Source organism: Numenius arquata, chromosome 1, assembly GCF_964106895.1.
Source record: "Numenius arquata chromosome 1, bNumArq3.hap1.1, whole genome shotgun sequence".
In the NCBI taxonomy this organism is placed as follows: Eukaryota; Metazoa; Chordata; class Aves; order Charadriiformes; family Scolopacidae; genus Numenius; species Numenius arquata.
The window spans coordinates 13433024-13450161 of NC_133576.1; the positions used below are offsets into that span (position 1 = coordinate 13433024).

Consider the following 17138-nt stretch of genomic DNA (forward strand, 5'->3'; position numbering starts at 1 on the left):
CACCAAGCAGAGGGCTGTGGACATAGACCCTGTTAGTGATGCCGTCTGGTGCAGGGTGACGGAGGAGACCCAGCACGGGGAGTTTAAACGTTGTGTTTTGTTCATGGAGGGAGGGAGATGTCTGCAGAGAGGAGTCTAGGGCTTCAAAGAAGATGGCACGTTTACTTGCTGGCTGGCGTGTGTGGGAGGACATACCTCCTCCCCGAGGAGAGGCCTTTCTCTTACTAGAGAAGGCAGTGAGCCCCCAGGGCAGTGGGAGGATGGCCTGGTGAGACATCCAGGTCTGAGTGTCCTGTTGTCTGTCCGCCCCGTTCAAAGCCTGTCCCTTGGCAGGCCGGCAGGATGGGCTGCGGCACGCGATGAGTCTGGCAGCACGCCGGTGCAGGGAGGGATCCCGCGTGCCGACTCGACATCAAGGTGCTGTGAGAAGCCCAGAATAAATTCAAGGAAGTTTTAAGTGTTTCATGAGCACTGAGGGTCCCTGAGAACAACCTCTGGTCTGGTGGCATGGGCTCAGTTTCTCCCTTTAGCCTGGGATCCAACACAGCAGGCATCTCTTTGGCACCCTTTTGCAAATCATTTTCCCCTCAACTCATCAGGCAGCAAGCTGTAAAACGGGGATAATGATGATAATTACGGTGATAAGCTACACAATAGGAGTTATAATTGCTCCAGGCCCTTCACTAGGGCTCTTAGTGTTTTTTCTCTTGTATGTGAAGTGATAACACCCAACACTTTTGAGGGGAAAAAAAAAAAAGTTACCATACCAACAAACAGAACCTGGGTGGCTTTTGGCAGCAGCTGGCTCACAGTTGGAGGCTTGATTTCTCTGAAAAATGTCTCTTTGTCAAAATAAAGGGGTGAGGTCTGTGGGAGGGGATGGGGTTCCTCTGCTGTGTGAGGGTGCAGAACTCAGGGTTGAGGAGGGAGGTGGGTTAAGCAAGTCCTTTGCCCCGTTTCTTGACCAGTTTTCCTCCAAACAAAAACTACTTTCCTCGTCTTTAGTCTGATTTTTGGTGAAAAGCTGCAATTTCCTGTTTTTCATTTGTTTGTTTATTTTTCACCCAGACCCATACAGTTATATTTGGCGTGGAAAAAGAGGGGACAGTGAAGCCTTAGCGAAGTTAAATTTGCCTCCCTAGGTGAAGCATGCAGCCCACAGCATACCCAGTTGTGTAAAGAGGTTCAATTTCTGGATAAAAAATGTGGAGAAAGTGCAAATGACTGCTCTTACGAGCAGAGACGTGCATGTACTGAAGGTTAGACTAGAAAGGTGTTGGCAGGAGACGGAAAGACTCAGTGTTCCGAGGCAGACCCGTCCCATTTCTCTTCCTGCTGCTACTGGGTGATTTCTGTTCCTTGTTTTTAAAGCCCTTTGTTGGTCAAGGGGACATTTTTCTGGGAGCTGACTCGAAAGTACATGAACTTAGATGCCTGGACAGCATCTGTTTCTGCTTGCCAGGGGGCTGGGTAGAAGGCAGCTGAAGGTTTCCCTCCTCCCCCCTCTCTTGTTTCCCAACTTTCTGCTGCAATTCTTGTACCTTGGGGTAGCACCAGCCTGCACCTCTGGAGCGAAAGGCAAATCCCAAAGTGACAGAGTCGAGGGCAGGAAGACTCCTTGTGACGAAGGACTGGATGAAATTTACTGGAGCGGCTCCTGGTCTCTCTCCTCACCGGCCCCTCCTTGGGCCTTTGCAGAGCTGAGCCTTGGTAGCGCAGGAAGCGCCTGACCGTGCTGCTGGCCGCGGCTGGGCTCTGCTCACTGTGATTTCCTCTCAGGCAGTCCGTTATCTGTCGACTGTCAGGACAGGCTTTCCCTCTTCCTCCCCCCTCCATCCCCATCCCCGTCCCCCAACTCCTCTCCCCGCCTTCCCTCAGCCTTTTGCATGCACACACACACACACATACGCACTTTACTGCCAAAAACTGTCCTCCACCTCCCCCCCTCCCCAGCTAACTTCCTTTCAGCATTTTTTTGAGCTGGATAATCCTAGGATTTGTAAAACGGGGGAAAGGAGAGCGCGAGCGAGCGGGAGTCAGAACAGGAAGCTGGTTTCTCATTCCTCTATAACTGTCCGAAGGCAGGAGGAGGGGAAGGGGGGGAGCCAAAGAGGAGCCTTGTGCAGATTCTTCCCCGGTCCCTTTTCATTAGTCCGTTTGAACTTCCAGTCTCCTCCAAAAGCTGAGAGAAGGAAGACCAGACTGGGACATTTTCTGCTGGAAGTGGCGACGGTGTGGCTGACAAAACCCAGAAGGTGGCCGTGGAGGGTCCCAGGACCGTGCTGAAGGAAAGACGTCCCCCCACCACCATCGCCTGCCCCCAGCTTGCCAGCTCCGATGCGGGCACCCGTCCACCACCCACTTCCCTCTGATGAGAACCCTTCCGGGCTCGGGCTATGATTGCTGCTGCCTCCGGCTGGGGAGCCTCCTCTCACCCTGACCTTCCTCTGCTACAGGAGCAGCTCAACATCTGGTGGGGATTAATGTTTACTTCTCCAGCTGGACGCTGTACGGGACCCCTGATGTTACTCCCTGGGAGCGGGACACGGGCGGTGGTCTGAGAAGAGCAAGATTTTTGTCGCCCAGCGTGAGGCCGGGGGGAGGGGGGCAAGGCAGGAGGGGGGCAAACCTCTTTTGGGACTAACCTCATGAAGAACAAGGGAGCCAAGCAGAAACTCAAGAGGAAGGGAGCCGCGAGCGCGTTCGGCTGCGACCTGACGGAGTATCTGGAGAGCTCTGGGCAGGATGGTAAATGCCTCTTTATTCTCACTCTGGTAGCTGAGGAGCAGAGCGCGCGTCCCCTTTTTTTTTTACTGGTAGAACTGCGAACCGGACCTTTCCCAAGGCTGAGGGCTAGACAACCTGGAGCTGGTTTATCGCCGGGAAGTGGAGTCACTGCCCAGTTACTCACAATGAATGAACAATCGGAAGATTGCTTTGGTGACGCGTCTGCATGACCCTTGCATGAGCAGTGCTGCGTGTGGGGAAAGGACTGGGCTAGGGCTCTTGGGCTGCCCTAAGTGTGGACAGAGGTGGCCACCTGTATGTTGTGATGCCTGGCTGTGGAAGCGGGTAGCAGGCTTTTACGGAGCTAGGTTTGGAAATCAGGACTGTGCTTAGCGTTGCCTCCTCCCAGACTTGGAAATCCTCCCGAAGTCCAGGGGACTAGAGTGTTGCAGGGCTGTAGGGAGGAATTGGGAATGTCCCATCTGCCCCTCCCGGACTCCAGTGCAGTTCCCATATTGACCTTTCTCTGCTGGATGGAGACAGGATAGGGACTGGGGGTGGGGTGGAGTAGGGATGGATGTGAGGTGAAGGGGGCAGCTGAGCTAATATTTTCACTATCCTGCCTGTTATCTTTCACTCCTCTCCTCCTCCCCCTGACCTCCATGCCCCCAGATATCGGATGAGAATATGGTAGCTCAGGCAAGAAGTAACTGCAATAAGATCAGAGGGTCCTGAGCTTGAAGTGGTCAGTTCTGGATGAGGGAAGGAGCAGAACGACTTTTCTTAAAGAGGGTTGGATGACGAGAGAAGCAGTTGAGAGTTTGGCATACAGAAAGACCTGCAGTTTAACAAGAGGAAAAATAAATACACGCTTGTTACCATCCCTGATGTGAGCATTATGTTCCAGGTTTAGCATTATGTTCCAGTTTGAATTAACTAACTTTTACCCACGTCAGGCTACTCCAAGAGAAAAAAAGCTTCTAGCAGCAATGTTAGCTTTGTACGGGGAGGGCTGTACAATCAAGTCTTTCATTTGCTGATGAGCATGGCTGATGAAGTCCAGTGTGGAATCACACTGGCAGAGGGATGGACTACATAACAGTAGTCCTTTCCGTTGCACAGTGAAGAGGGCGGTACATATATCACTAAGCTAAAATCTTATATATGTGCATTTATTTAGGTATGGGGGAAACCTAGTCATTCAATTTCATTGTGAGTCGTCCATGACAATTACTGTATCTTTTAATTTATATAGCCCTTAACAGCAATTGAATTGAAATAGCAAAAACCCCAGACTTAATGAACTGATACCACTTTGCCAGCGAGAGGTACAGACAGATAAATTCCATCCAGTGCTAACATGAACTGCTGCGGTGGAGGAACAATTTACAGCTGTTTACAGGAACACTGAAAAACAACGCAGGGAAGGCAGTATATTCAGTTGAAGCAGCAAGGGGGATTTTAAAGGGAGAAACATAGTTACTGCAGTTGAAATTAGGCCAGCATAGCAAAATTTATTATCCCAAATCCCATAGTTTTTTAAAATAGTTTTTTGGGCACAAGAAAGAAGGACATTGTCTCAAGTCTCATTTGTGGGATGGTTCCCAGTTCCAACCTACTTATCTCAGTGCTGAGGAGCAGTGGGGGAGAATATGAAGTTCCTTTCCCTTTATGCAGTACTGCTATTTGCTGAATAGCACATCCCGTTGCCCAGTGCTGTGGGATCCAGAAATGAAAGACTCAATTGTTATAGGTTTATTGAGAAGGGTGTAAGTTATATTGGTACAATTCAATTTGTTGGGACAGAAAGAGAAGGAGAGAGGAAGAAGTGGGAGAATTAGAGATGCTGATTTTTTTTTTTTGCTGGTAGGGCTCTAGGAAACAGGAAAGCGACAAAGTATGCCAAAGTGACTTCTTGGGAAGAAATGAAGATTCAGATGTCACCAGGACATCACAAATGTGCAACCTGTAACTATGAAACAAAATTAGAAGAGCATGTAGGGTATGAGCGATGATTAATTTGGGGATAGTTTAATTGTCCTGCTAAGAATTATTCCCAGTGATAAGCCAGCGCTCCTGCAAGCAGGGGCTTTGGTAGAGATGTAAAGCGATAACATTCTGTCTGCTTTAGATAGTGCTATGTGTTTAACTGGTGGGATGCAGGCTCTGGTTGTTCCCTATGTGGAGGCAGTGAAGATGTAAGATCATTCACAAGGTATCTGGGAATAATGAGAAGGGGGAGAACACTTTGGCTACTGCCCAGAAAATGTTTTGTTTTGGAACTTTGTGAAAGCAAGTTTTAAAATGCACCTAGCAGGGTTAACTGGAAAAGAAGAGGAGGCTGTAGGACAGGCAGGACACAAGTCAGGTAGGTTGTGCTTTCATGCTCAGGTCTGCTTTATGCCATACTGCAGTGGTGCTCTGTGTGACTGGTCCTGCGTGCTCAGACCGGCGAAGAGGAGACCTGCTTTGCTGGTGCTGGGAATGGCAAAGGGAGCACAAGGGACCACCAAGGCTAGTGTAGACAATTCAATTTGGCTTTTTTCCCCTCTGGATTAGTACACGGCCATTACAGTTAGGGGGTGCTGCACTACTTGTGTGGTGCTTTGTGGAGGAGATGCACAACTTGAGTTCCTACATGCTTGCGGTTGTTAAAGAGCAGCTTGTGCTTTCTGCAAGGATCTTAGTCCCTGTGTTGTTGCCAAATTCCAGTGGAGAGAATTATATTCTGCTTAAGGTATCAGCATTTCCTCTCCTGTCATTTAACTGTTTAATAACTTGCTTTGGTCTGCCTCAGAGATGGCTGCATTTCAGTGAGGAGTGAAAAGATCTTGCTGTCTCCCTTACCAGACAGATGTACCTAAGGCCTTGTTATAAAGAGCTTTATGATAATAAAATAAAGTTGCGGTAGAATTACAAAGTATTTAAGAGTGGTGTAGATTATAAGACTTTAGCAGGTACAGTGGAATAGCTCAGGAGACAAAAGCTATGATACAAAGCCTTTAGCCCTAAGTTGATTCTTCAAATCTGACCCAGGTCCATTCTGTCCAATCTGACCCTGGACAGATGTTGCTGTCTGCTGGCTTGGTTCGAGGGTCAGATTTGTTGAATTTACTGTATTTCAAGTCAGTTCCTGTCACTACCGCATTTGACCCTGCTTGGCCTTTTCCTGCTGGCATTTTCTACACAGAGACTGGTCACAATCCTTATGGGGGCAGACTGCTATCAGTGCTCCCAACCATTTAAAATCATGACTCAGGCCACAAAAATCATGAGATTAAATAAGAATCGGTGCTGAGTTCTCTTTCTGCTTTCTGTTTTCTGAAAGTTCAGTGTGCATCTGAGGTGCATTTTCAAGTCTTTATATTGGCAAGAGGGCTAGAAACTTGGGCAAAAAATAGCTTTTCTTCCTTCCCACTAAAATTCTCAAACAATGACTTTAATAGCAGTGGATTTGAGGAAAAGCTCACATAAGACATAAAAGAATGGTGGCTGGCAATACCAATGAGTAAAATTCGTCTGATTTCACATCGTCCCTCTTCTGTCACTGCCAGTGCTGAATCCACACACGTAGGCAAGTGATCTTTTGGAGTGTCAGAGCTTCGCTAGAAAGCAGTGTCAGGCTTTGGGGATGAATAGGCACACATGCAGGAGGAAGTTAGCGCTAATTTCCTCTACTAAAATATTTTCCTCTGTCAAACTTTATTAGTGTTGTATGGGTGCAATGGAGCTAACAGACATTAGCTCTGAAGTATTAACATTAGAGCCATTTTTTGGTCTCTCAATAACCAGTGTGATTTCCAGAGGAGAAAAGCACATAGTGCCTCTATTGAAGTCAATGGGAGCTGCGTGTCAGACCCCCAGTTCCTGTAATAACAACAGTATACTTTTCTAGTGATGGATGGGCCAGTAGAGGATACAAGACTCAAGGTTGTGCACAAACCTTAGTTGGGGCAGGACAGTCTGAACTGCCACAGAAAACAGTCGCAAAGAGTAGTCTTGCCTCTGGTTATATCACAGAATTGTTGTAAGAGTGGGCTGAAAAAGTCAAAGATGCTAAAGAGAGAGGGACTAAGTCAAAGTGGAGTTTAATATTCTCAGTACTTCTAACTGGGGGAGATTCAGACTGGGATTTCAGGTACACAACTAGATACAACTTCCATTTTTTAAAGTGGAAATAGACACAGCATCTATAAAAAATTGATTGTGCTGGTAAAAGATAATCCAGCCTTTTGCACAGGAACCACTGCTGATTCAGACCTGCCTTTTCTTCATTTGCTTAGAGCCGGGTAGGACTTGGAGAAAGGCTGAATTGTTTCGTTCCTTTTTAGTATGATGGTGTCTAGATGTTGGGATAGGAGGTGCCACCAGGACTGCAAAAAGCCAAATCTCAGATTAGACACCTTATTCTCAGGGTGCAGGTCAGCTCTATGCGTCCTAGCTTTCCCAATTTGCTGGAGAGTTAATTCTGCTGTTGCTGTACCCCTCTGTGGTTTCTTGCACATCTGTTTCCTGCCTGATGTTGTCTGGTTGGGATGCAATGAGATCAGCTTTTCCCCTTAACCCCCTCCCACACTCCCCACAGCTCCCTCCGTGTCTCTCATCCTGAGCCTGTGGCACCCAAAGCACTTTCTGTCTCTTTGTCTAATGCTGCTTATTGGCTTTGTTTGTTATTTGCTGTAGAAACACAGCTATAGAAATAGAGCTGCTTCATTTGAGGAGCTCTGAAGCCACCAACACCCTCATGCTCTCCACTTGAGGCTACTTCTTGCCATGGCAGAGGGCAGGGATGGCCAGCAGCACTCCCTGAGGCCCAGGAGGGAAAGAGAGCTGTTGTCTGCAAATGTAGCATATGGAGATGGGCGAGGAAACCCTTACAAGCCCCTGGATTGTAATACAGGGAAGGAGACAAAAATATGGGTAACCCACATGATGTCCTTCTACGCTGTGTGGGCTGTGCAATGACTACTTCTGCCTTGTCACAACTTCATTTGAATCAAAGAGTAAAGGAAGTTTTCATTTAGTGTTAGTGGTCTCATAAAAACATGGGAGCTCTGGCTGGCACTGACTCCCCAAGCAGGATCTTAACCACTTTTGAGAGTTGCAGTAGGCCAAGACTTTACTGTAGGATAGGCAAGTTTTTCCAAGGGAAAACAGTAACGATAATTCAGCAGTAATATGCTTTGTACAAAGCAAAGGTAGCCTTGGATACTCTTTGGCTGTTTTGGAACAGCCCCTTAGCATGCTTCTTTCTGCCTGATTTTGATGCTATGTGTTTCATTGTGAAGCTGCCTCATCTGTGCTCAGATGGATGAGGAGACCTGTCACTCAGGACGAATGTAGTTTGCTTCAAGAACAGGCTCCTTTCAGAGCCAATCATTTAAGCTGCTACCCAGATGTGAAGCAGCTTTTCTAGGTCGTGTGGCTTTCATTCCTCACACTTGCATGTGCAGCTGTATGTGTTTGTGGGATTAGAGCATGCAGGGATGTGCGTGAGGGTGCATGCAAGTCCATAGCACACGTAAATGTGTACCACACAAAGATGCATTTGTGTCCACTTAGTTTTTTGGGATTTTTTAAGCTGCTTTTCCTGCATGGATGTTTTGAAGTGAATGCAAGCCTGTGCTTTGGTTAGGTGCTTTTAGTTAGTGATGCATGCAGAAAGTCCTGGGAAAACTGCTGAAAGATCATTAATGATAATGTAGAGGTAAAGAGAAGGGCTTTTTTTTTTTTTTTTAAAAGTCCCCTTGGAAAAATGAAAATGCCACACACTCATTTAATCTGCTGCAGAAGAATGAAGAGCTGCATTCATCCTGCTCTCAAAATTAGAAACTGTGGCACTGGGGATTTCTGTCTCAAGAACTGATCAAGCTGAAAAGAAACCCTTTTTTCTCTTTGTGGCCAGGTTGCTTTCAATCCAGATCTCTTCCCTGACCTACCTTACTCTGAGTCTATACAAACACTTGTCTTCCTGCAAGGAAGGAAACAGTGGGGGCTTGGAAGAGAAGGGGAGAAGAACAGCCTCTTGGGCTGGCTTGAAATGCATCAGTCCTCTTTTTTTTTTTTTTTTTTTTTTTTTATCTGGTGTGCTGCTGCAGTCTGCTTTACATTCTCACACTGTTGATACACTAATCAGCCCCATGACCTGCGCTCTGTGGGGTCTGTCCCTGGCTGTAGTCATGCAGCCTGTGTGGGTATTTAAGGCTGCATCACCTCGTCTTTGTGATGGAAACAAAAGGGACAGTTGGGCTCTGAAGTTTGGGGGCAAAAGAAGGGGGACTGTATTATTGTACAGTGGTGGAGAGCTGTGGCAGAGAGGCCCTGAGGGTTGAGTACACGAATTGGCAGGTGGAGGAGCTGGGCTGGGTTCGGGGGGGGGGGAAACAGCTCCTTGGCCTTTCAGAGTCTGGCAAGGCATGTCCAGTAGACATGGGAGTGAGAAACTGCCACCAAAATGGATAGTGAGGGGAAAATTACTAATAATGTCAAGTTTGCTTTTTCTCCACCTGCTCTCACAAGTGGAGCATCACATTATGAGTCCCAGATATCAGCCTCTATGGCAACAAAGTGAGAGCAACAAGACACTGAGAACAACAGGAGCAGAAGCCATCTGTCTGCTTCTGTTACTCCGCTGTTCCTCCTTGTTTTGGATGATGTTTGTGTTACTTTCTCAATCTGTTTCTGGTTCCTGGGAGCTGGATTTTTGTGTCTCTGTGGCACAGTGTTACTGCATTTAGACATTCAAGTTGCGAGCTCAGCTCCTTGTTCTGTACTGACTTCCCATTGCTAGTGCTGTGTGATTAGCAGAGGGCTCTTCCATGCTGCCTCCTGCTTAACATTTCCCTCACCAAGCACTGCAGGAGGCACATGTGTCCTTTGCATGCACTAAGCCCCACTTTGATCGTGCCTTCTCCCCACCCCCTGCGAACAGTGTGAATCGCATGTCTGGCCTGCACATTCTACGTTAGAAAATGTATCTTGATTTAGCAAATATTTTCTCTTTGTTGGTAACAGCTGATTTTATCTGGACTTGGGAAACCAAGGAGTAGGGACTTCACTGCTTGTAGTACCACAGCTCCCAAAGGCTCAAGGAAATAACTGCAGTGGATGAAATGCTGCCACCGAGCAAGGTGGTTGTACAGCATAGACTGATGCAGATATGGTGACCAAGCAGACTGGGAGATCCCCAATTGTCTGCAGTGCTTGGATCCAAAGTTTTGGTGTAGGCCTGGTTCTAGTTTGGAGAACTCATGACACAAAAAAAATACTAGAAACATTGCATCTGTAACTTGGGTTTTGCATGTATGATGCAGTTCCGCAGCAGCAACATTTGCTGGCAGTTAGGGTTGTGCCAGAGATTTCTCTTCCAGTGTTTCTCCTTTAACAGTAATAAGGGAAATGAAAAGAGCCTGTCAGTAACGCTATACCCAGGCCTTCTCTGAAGGGCCCGGGGTGGGGTGGCTGTCAGATTGACTGCCCACATCACTGCTTCGACTGGATCTCTGATGTGCACCGGATGCAGTTTTCCTAAGTGTGATTAAAGGATGGAGACCTACCAGCATCTGCCTCCAGTCCTGAACCACCAACAGGGTGCCACTTAGAGCTTTGAGACAGAAACCTACCGAAACCTTATTACAATACAAAGGCTGCTAATTGGCTTCACTGTTGGTTGTTTTAAGGGCAACTAGTGTTGCTAGTTGCCTACTAGTGTCTACTTTCCATACGTTCCCAGAACCTAAAGTCCCAGCTGTCCTTTGTTTGTATGCTGGAGCCTTCAGCTTCTCTGCTGATAACTTCAGTGAATGTGTTTTGCATTGTCAACAAAAAAAAAAAAGTATCTGCAGCATGTTTACAATGGACACAGGCAGAGAACAGTGCAACATAAATTGAATTTAGTGTTAAATTAAATAACGTGGGGCAACTGTGCTGACTGTATTATTAACTTTCATACTTAATTCAATAATGTAAGCCTCTGTTTTCTATATTTATCCGAAACCACAAGCAGACTTTCTGGTCTTCTGCACCAGTGTGATTCAGATATGAAAGTACTTACCATGGGCTTGAGACCTATCTTGTTGTCAAATGTCTAAGCTCTTGCATATAATGAAGTTATAGACACCAATACTAAACTTCACCCTCACTTAAGTGCCAAATCAATGTTATCATTCCGTGTGAGAGTGAGGAGTTTGGTCCCTAACACTGCAAGTCTTTTAGCACACCCCATGTAACTGGACAGGGAAGTCCCAGTCCTCTTCTGTCTCACTCTCCTGCCTTGAACACAACCCTGCAGCTGGATTAGATTCCCCCTTTTCAGCCCAGTGGAGGCACTTTTTATCTCAACAGTGCACCAAAAGGAATAAAGAAAAACCCACACTTTTTGCACTTGCCTTTCACTGCCTCCTCTGCCTCCATTGCTGTCCTCCCGTTTGGGAGCAGCAGCCTGGCTGAGGTTCAAACCAGCCTACCTCTATCCTGGGCCAGCAGCTGATGGTCCGTGTGACAGCCCTAGTTCCAAGCAATGCTGGCTTCACTGGATGGCCCCTTGGACTTAGGCAATTTAATGTGCATGTGGGAAGAGTTACCTTAAGGGCAGCAGAAAATGTTACAGAATCACAGAATTATTGACATGAGCAGGGACCTCTTGAGATTTTCTAGACCTACTCCCTGCTCAAGCAAGGTCAGCTAGAGCTGCTTGCGTAGGACTGTGTCCAGTTGAGTTTTTAATATCTCCACAGATGGAGACTCCACAACCTCTCTGGGCAACCTGATTCAGCCTTTGACTACTGTCACAGTAAGAAATTGTTGTGTTCAGGTGGAATGTCACTTTTTAAGATTTATGTCTCTTGTCCTGTCAATGGGCACAACTGAGAAGATCCTGGCTCCCTTTTCTTCATTCTTTCCCATCAGATATTTGTACACATTGATAAGATCCCTCATGATCCTTCTCTTATCCAGTCTGAACAGTCCCAGCTCTCTCAGCCTCTCCTCATATGAGAGGTGCTCCAGTTCCTTCATCATTGTGGCCCTGAGCTGGGCTTGCTCCAGTAAGTCTGTGTCGTTCTTGTACTGGGGAGCCCAGAGCTGGACACAGAACTCCAGGTGTGGGCTCACCACTGCTGAGCAGAGGGGAAGGATCACACCCCTTGACCCGCTGGCAACATACTTCCTAATTCTTCTCATATTCCTAGTAATTTATACAGTTTCTATCAGAAATTGGCCTTGGTCTCCCAGCCTAGGCTGGAAATGTCAGTCAATAACTAACATGCTATCGGGATAGTGTTAAGGATCATTTCTGGCCCGGTTAATGCTAAAAATGAATTGTCTTTTCATAAAGGGCTGCTGTTCTTTAATGGTTTCTGCAGTCTTGCTGCTGGCCAGCTCAAACAGATTAACATATGCTTTATATAATATGCTCGTATGCTGCATGTGATGAAAGCTTTGCAGAGCCTTGGCTTAATAGAGAGCCTACAAATAATACTATGAAGCAGCACACCTTTCTCAGGTGGCGGTTGTACAGCCTCCCCAAAGGCACTGTGCACCAAACAGGGGGCTTGTGGCCCGAATTCTTCCTTTCGAGGCAGCTGTCTTACATGCCCTTCTCCAGCACAGGGACCGGGCAGGGGGAGGGGAAATGTGCATCCCCGTGCAGGATTCTCAGCTGTGGCTGCTGCTCTCAGAAATATGCCCTGAGCAGCTGAGCTGGGTTCATAGCCATTTATCTCCAGGTCCTCTCTCTGCCCTCTTCTACACTCAAGGCTCAGCTAACTAAATGCCTTTGGAAATGCTATTATCTCCTGTGCTCTCTGGGGCCAGGAGCAGCTTGAAGATTTATCATCTGGAACAGGAGGCTTTGTTTAGTTCTGTAAAGCAAAGAACTGTTAAAGAAAGAACAAAAACTAAACCCCAGACCAAATGAAAAGCTGTCTTTACATCTCATGTCCTTTCTTTGCTTTCTCCCATCTGGGAACGTGTGTGCATTTGGTTTTGTAATGTCATTAAATACTGTCATATGGTGAAATGGTTAGAGGAGATATACCTGCGTCCCTAAAATAGGGATTGAACATCCAAGGGGCCAGGAGACGTTCCTGCTGTAAGTTGTGTAACTTGTTTCCTACAGAGCGTTAGATAGGAGAACAGGTCAGATTCTCCAGTACAAACTTCATTTCAAGGATACCACTGTGGTTTTCACCAAACACAGCAGCATTGGTACTGCCTTTTTTCTTCCTGAAAGGTTCCGACACGCTCGCTAACTTTCCCTACAAGTGGGATGTAGGTCTGAGAATCCCTGGGCTAGATCTGTGCCTGATCTCACTGTCTGTATTCACTGGCTCATCAAAAAATGCTGATTTAGCAAACAACACTGGGAGAAAAGGGAAGGGTTTGTTTAACTGGATCTGAATATTTCAGTTGGGGTATTTTTGATACTGTAAGTATTCTATATGTGCCATCTCTAGCAGGGAATGTGACTGTCAGTTCTACTGCGGACAGGCAGCTTGGCAGCACAACAAGGCCAACCAGCCTGTGGAAAGCCCTTTGCTCCATGTGCAACTAGTGCTTGTTTTTCTGTTCATCTCTCATTATGGTGCTGCTGGTAGTAATGGCAGTCACATCTCAGGAGGTTCAGAGGTGTGATCGGGCAGGGTGAGCCTCCTTCTGGATCCCTTGCGTCTGCGCTGCAATTTGTGTGAAATAAATAAGCTGTCAGCAGGACTGAATTGCTTTCTTTCCTTATGCAAAATCAGAGAAAGGAACAGCTTCACCATTTTGTGCTTCCTCTTTTTATCTTCCTAGTGTGCTCCTCTTGGTATTGCATTTTCCTTACCCTTGCTCTGGTCAGGTAGTTTCAGATACTGGAGAGGCTAAATGAGAACAAACTCTCTTGTGAGATTTATTGCATCTTCTGCTTCTAATCAAGCCAGAAAAATAGAGCAACAGACTTCCTTCTATAATCCTGCTCTCTCCCTTCCAGTCCTGCCTGGAAACCAGAAGTACAACAAGGTAGAGGAATGCAGCTAAAAAAGTTAAAACAAATGTCCTGGAACCTCTAAAAAGAGGTTTGGCCTGAGGCGACGGCTCGGGGTTACAGAGGGGGCATGGGGGATTCTCCCTTCTCTCAAGTGTTTTCAGTTCGCCTTACTTTGTTGGGTTTTTTGGTTCCCCACCCCCTCCATTTCAATAACTTTATTGCCAGGATGGCAGTATGCACATGTTGCCAAAGTCAATATATCAAGCGTCAGTGCCTAAGGCGGGCTTAAGAGTGGTAAAAGGGAAGAGCTGGTTTTGATCTATTGAGTCCATTCTTCTTCCTATCTGGCTCGATAGCAAGCCCCACATACTGCTGCTCAGGGTTTGCTGTGTAAAGCCACAAATGGGGTCTGAGTCAGGAAATTCAGTTCCAGATCCCAATAGCTTTGATTTGGGGTCCCCCTCTAGACATCCTCCTGCACCCCTATCCCTAGATCAGCCAGGCGCTGGTGACCTGTCCTCGGGGTGACAGGCAGAGCGTGGTGATGGTGGCAGCCCCCCCAGCACTGCTTGCAAACATGCTTCAGAGGCGGGGAAGGAACCAATGTAATAAATACAAAGAAGGGCTAGGAGTCCTAATTAGTCCTCATTTCTAGCCTGGTAAAATACCCATCTGTCACTCTGCTGCAATAATCAGATTTGAGAAGATTAACTGGATACTACTTAGGCTCCTAAACACGGCAGCTCAATAAGTGTGCTGCTGTTCAGCCTTAAGCCGTGCTTGCAGCAACTACGCACTGAGCAGGTTTATGTCTGGTTAGCGCTTCCATGGGAGTTGCCCAGAAAAACCTGCTGCAGGAATGGGGTGGGTGATTCAGAAGATGGCAAGCGTAGCATCAGTTCAATCAAGTTGCTGCCTTGGCATCATTTAGGGAAACGTTGCCATTTGGGCACAGGGTAAAACAAGGCCCCCAGTCCTTTAAAAAAACCTCTGGTTTATCTTTTTTTTCTAGGGGATAGGGACTTTTTTACACATGTACACATTGTGCTGCTTTTTTCCCTTTCCAGAAGCAATTTCAGCTGGAGCCATGATTTGTTTTTTTTTTTTTTTTTTACTCAGTGTCCTAAACTGTCATGTAGCGTTGCTCTGCCCAGCTCAACAGCTGCCACCTCCCAGCCTAGAGGTGGGTGGAGTGAGTCTTGTTTTTGCAGTTTGTGAAATATTTCTGGATGTAAGGCACTTGTTAAATTATTGATGTTAACTCTTGGACATTAAAGACAGACATGAGCTGCAGCTCTGGATCCTAGGATCTTTGAAGGCTTATCCCTGCCCTAATAATGGTTCCCTGCTTGGGATTTTTCCTGCATCTCTTACTACGGTTTTGAACTAACTGCAGGGTAGCGGAAGGATTTAGCAGACAGACAAAGAGTGACAGCAAGGCTTTTCTTTGCAACATTACATACCTATGAAGCAAATTTAAGTGAGCATTGGTAGAAAAAGGGGAGATGTATGTTTTCTTTGGGAGAAGGGGAAAAATCAGAAAAATGTGATTGACAGAGAATGTTTGCAGGATATGAAAACACTTTGTACAGTTGTGATGCTGGGGACAGTGCCAGGTGCTCCTGATAGCAATTCTTGTGCTTAAGAAAAGATATTTTAGCTTGTGACATGCCTTATTTCTATCCCTTTCCCCACTTCTGTCTCCTTGAAAAGAGGCTGATAGCAATACTGCTACTTGCTTCGCCTCATGGTGACAGCAGTGTGGAGGTTGGGATGTTCAGTGCAGTCCTGTCTCTGCAGTGCTTTCAGCTATCTGGTTGGGCTGCAGTGGTGAAAAGTGAGGCCTTGGCTGGGCAGCAAGCATGGCACTGTGCACCACTGAGATCTCCGGGGGTCTTCAGGGGCTGCTCACAAGTTCACAGGGAACTGACTGAAAACAGAAACCTGGGTATGGCAGGAAAATCCTCTCCCATGTTTGACAAGGTCTTCCATATTTGGGTTTGAATTGGAAGTATTCAAGAAGCATCTTCCTTCTCTTCCCCTTCCCCACCCATTCTTCCCTCCCTGCGTCAGGGTGTTGTGGTTGCACACAAACCTCCTGTTTATTATGGGAGAGAGGATGGGGTGAGGGCCATCTCTGACCCTCTCCTTCCCTTGGTAGTTTGCATGTTAATTAGCTTGTCCCTACGAGACAAACCCTCAGCCCGACAGAGCGGCGATTCAGCAGCCGAACAATGTCCAATTATCCCGGCCCAGGGAGCAAGAGGCCATCCACCAGCACGTGGGCTCAGCGTCCCTGGCCAGATGGCTCCTCCAACTCCTTTGGCCAGGCCAGTAACACCGCTTGGGGGATTTGACACGTGTCAGCAGTTTCAGCTGAGTACTTTTGCGAGCTACCAGCAACACGGTTGTCTGAAATATTGGGAAGTGCTCCATGTACACCCCAGGCAGTGCTGTCCACTCCATGCCCTATGCCGAGGCAGTGACCAGTGGCTAAAAGGGACCATGGACGTTCACATGTGAAATGAGATTTTTGCACCCCCGGTTTGGCTTCCTTTATCTTGCATCCAGTTTGGTGACCTGGTGGAGATGCAAGCAGCTTAAAAGCACACCTTTTGCTTTTCCCTTTGAATTCCTCTGTACATGAGTGAAGGCTGAGTTTCTCAGATTGGAGTTCAGATTGTGTAGAGCAAAGGAGGTGCTAGGAGTCACACTGGTGGCAAGCTCTGCTCCTGCCACTGCTTGACTCAGGGAAACACCTGAGGCCACTCCTTTTTCTACACCCTACTCCCCTCAGTGGTTAAATGGGGCTGATATTGTCTTCTTTTTGGTACAAAATTCTCAGTATTATTAGTATTGTTTATATTACTATTATTGTTAGATGTGAAGGGTCTCAGCTGTTTTCATCACCCAGTACTGAAGAGTGGGCTCTTGCAGCTTTGGGGAGTGCCACATTGGATGAGAGTGAGGGGAGAAAAGGATGGTGCTTCCTCAGGCAGGCCCCATAACAAAAGCCTCAGAGGGAGATGTGAGGAACACTGGGGTGGCATTACATACCTGGAAAGGAAAGTTTATAGTGTTTCCTTCTGAGTTAGTGAGGCCTCTGCCCCTATACGTGACATTTTAGCGTTGAAGAGAACATGACAGTCATTTACCAACTAACCTCTGGGTCTAGGAAATGGAAAAAACAATGCAGCATCTATCTGAAATAGCAGAAGAGATTACCCTAAACTGGAATTTGGCCAGGATGCTGTCTTTAGTTCTGCTAATCTTGCAAAAAAAAAAAAAACAAGAAAAAAAAAAGTGCTACAAAGAATTTCTGCAAGACTGCAATCTTCATTTTATAGTCTCTGATTTAGAAGGGAGAATATGCAATAACACAGCTTTCTCTTTGCACGCCATGGGACATGGTTCATTACTGCTCATGGAAAGCACTGCCCCTTAC

General features: G+C 46.8%; 1 protein-coding gene across 1 annotated transcript in view; it reads left to right on the forward strand.

The window, feature by feature from the left end:
- The first annotated feature begins 2648 nt into the window (after positions 1-2648).
- The window catches only part of ARHGAP31 (Rho GTPase activating protein 31), a 58449-nt gene continuing 43959 nt past the window's right edge, over positions 2649-17138 (forward strand). Inside the window, exon 1 of the mRNA XM_074149030.1 lies at positions 2649-2748. Coding sequence (XP_074005131.1) covers positions 2649-2748 — 100 coding nt within the window. The remainder of the gene's footprint in view (positions 2749-17138) is intronic.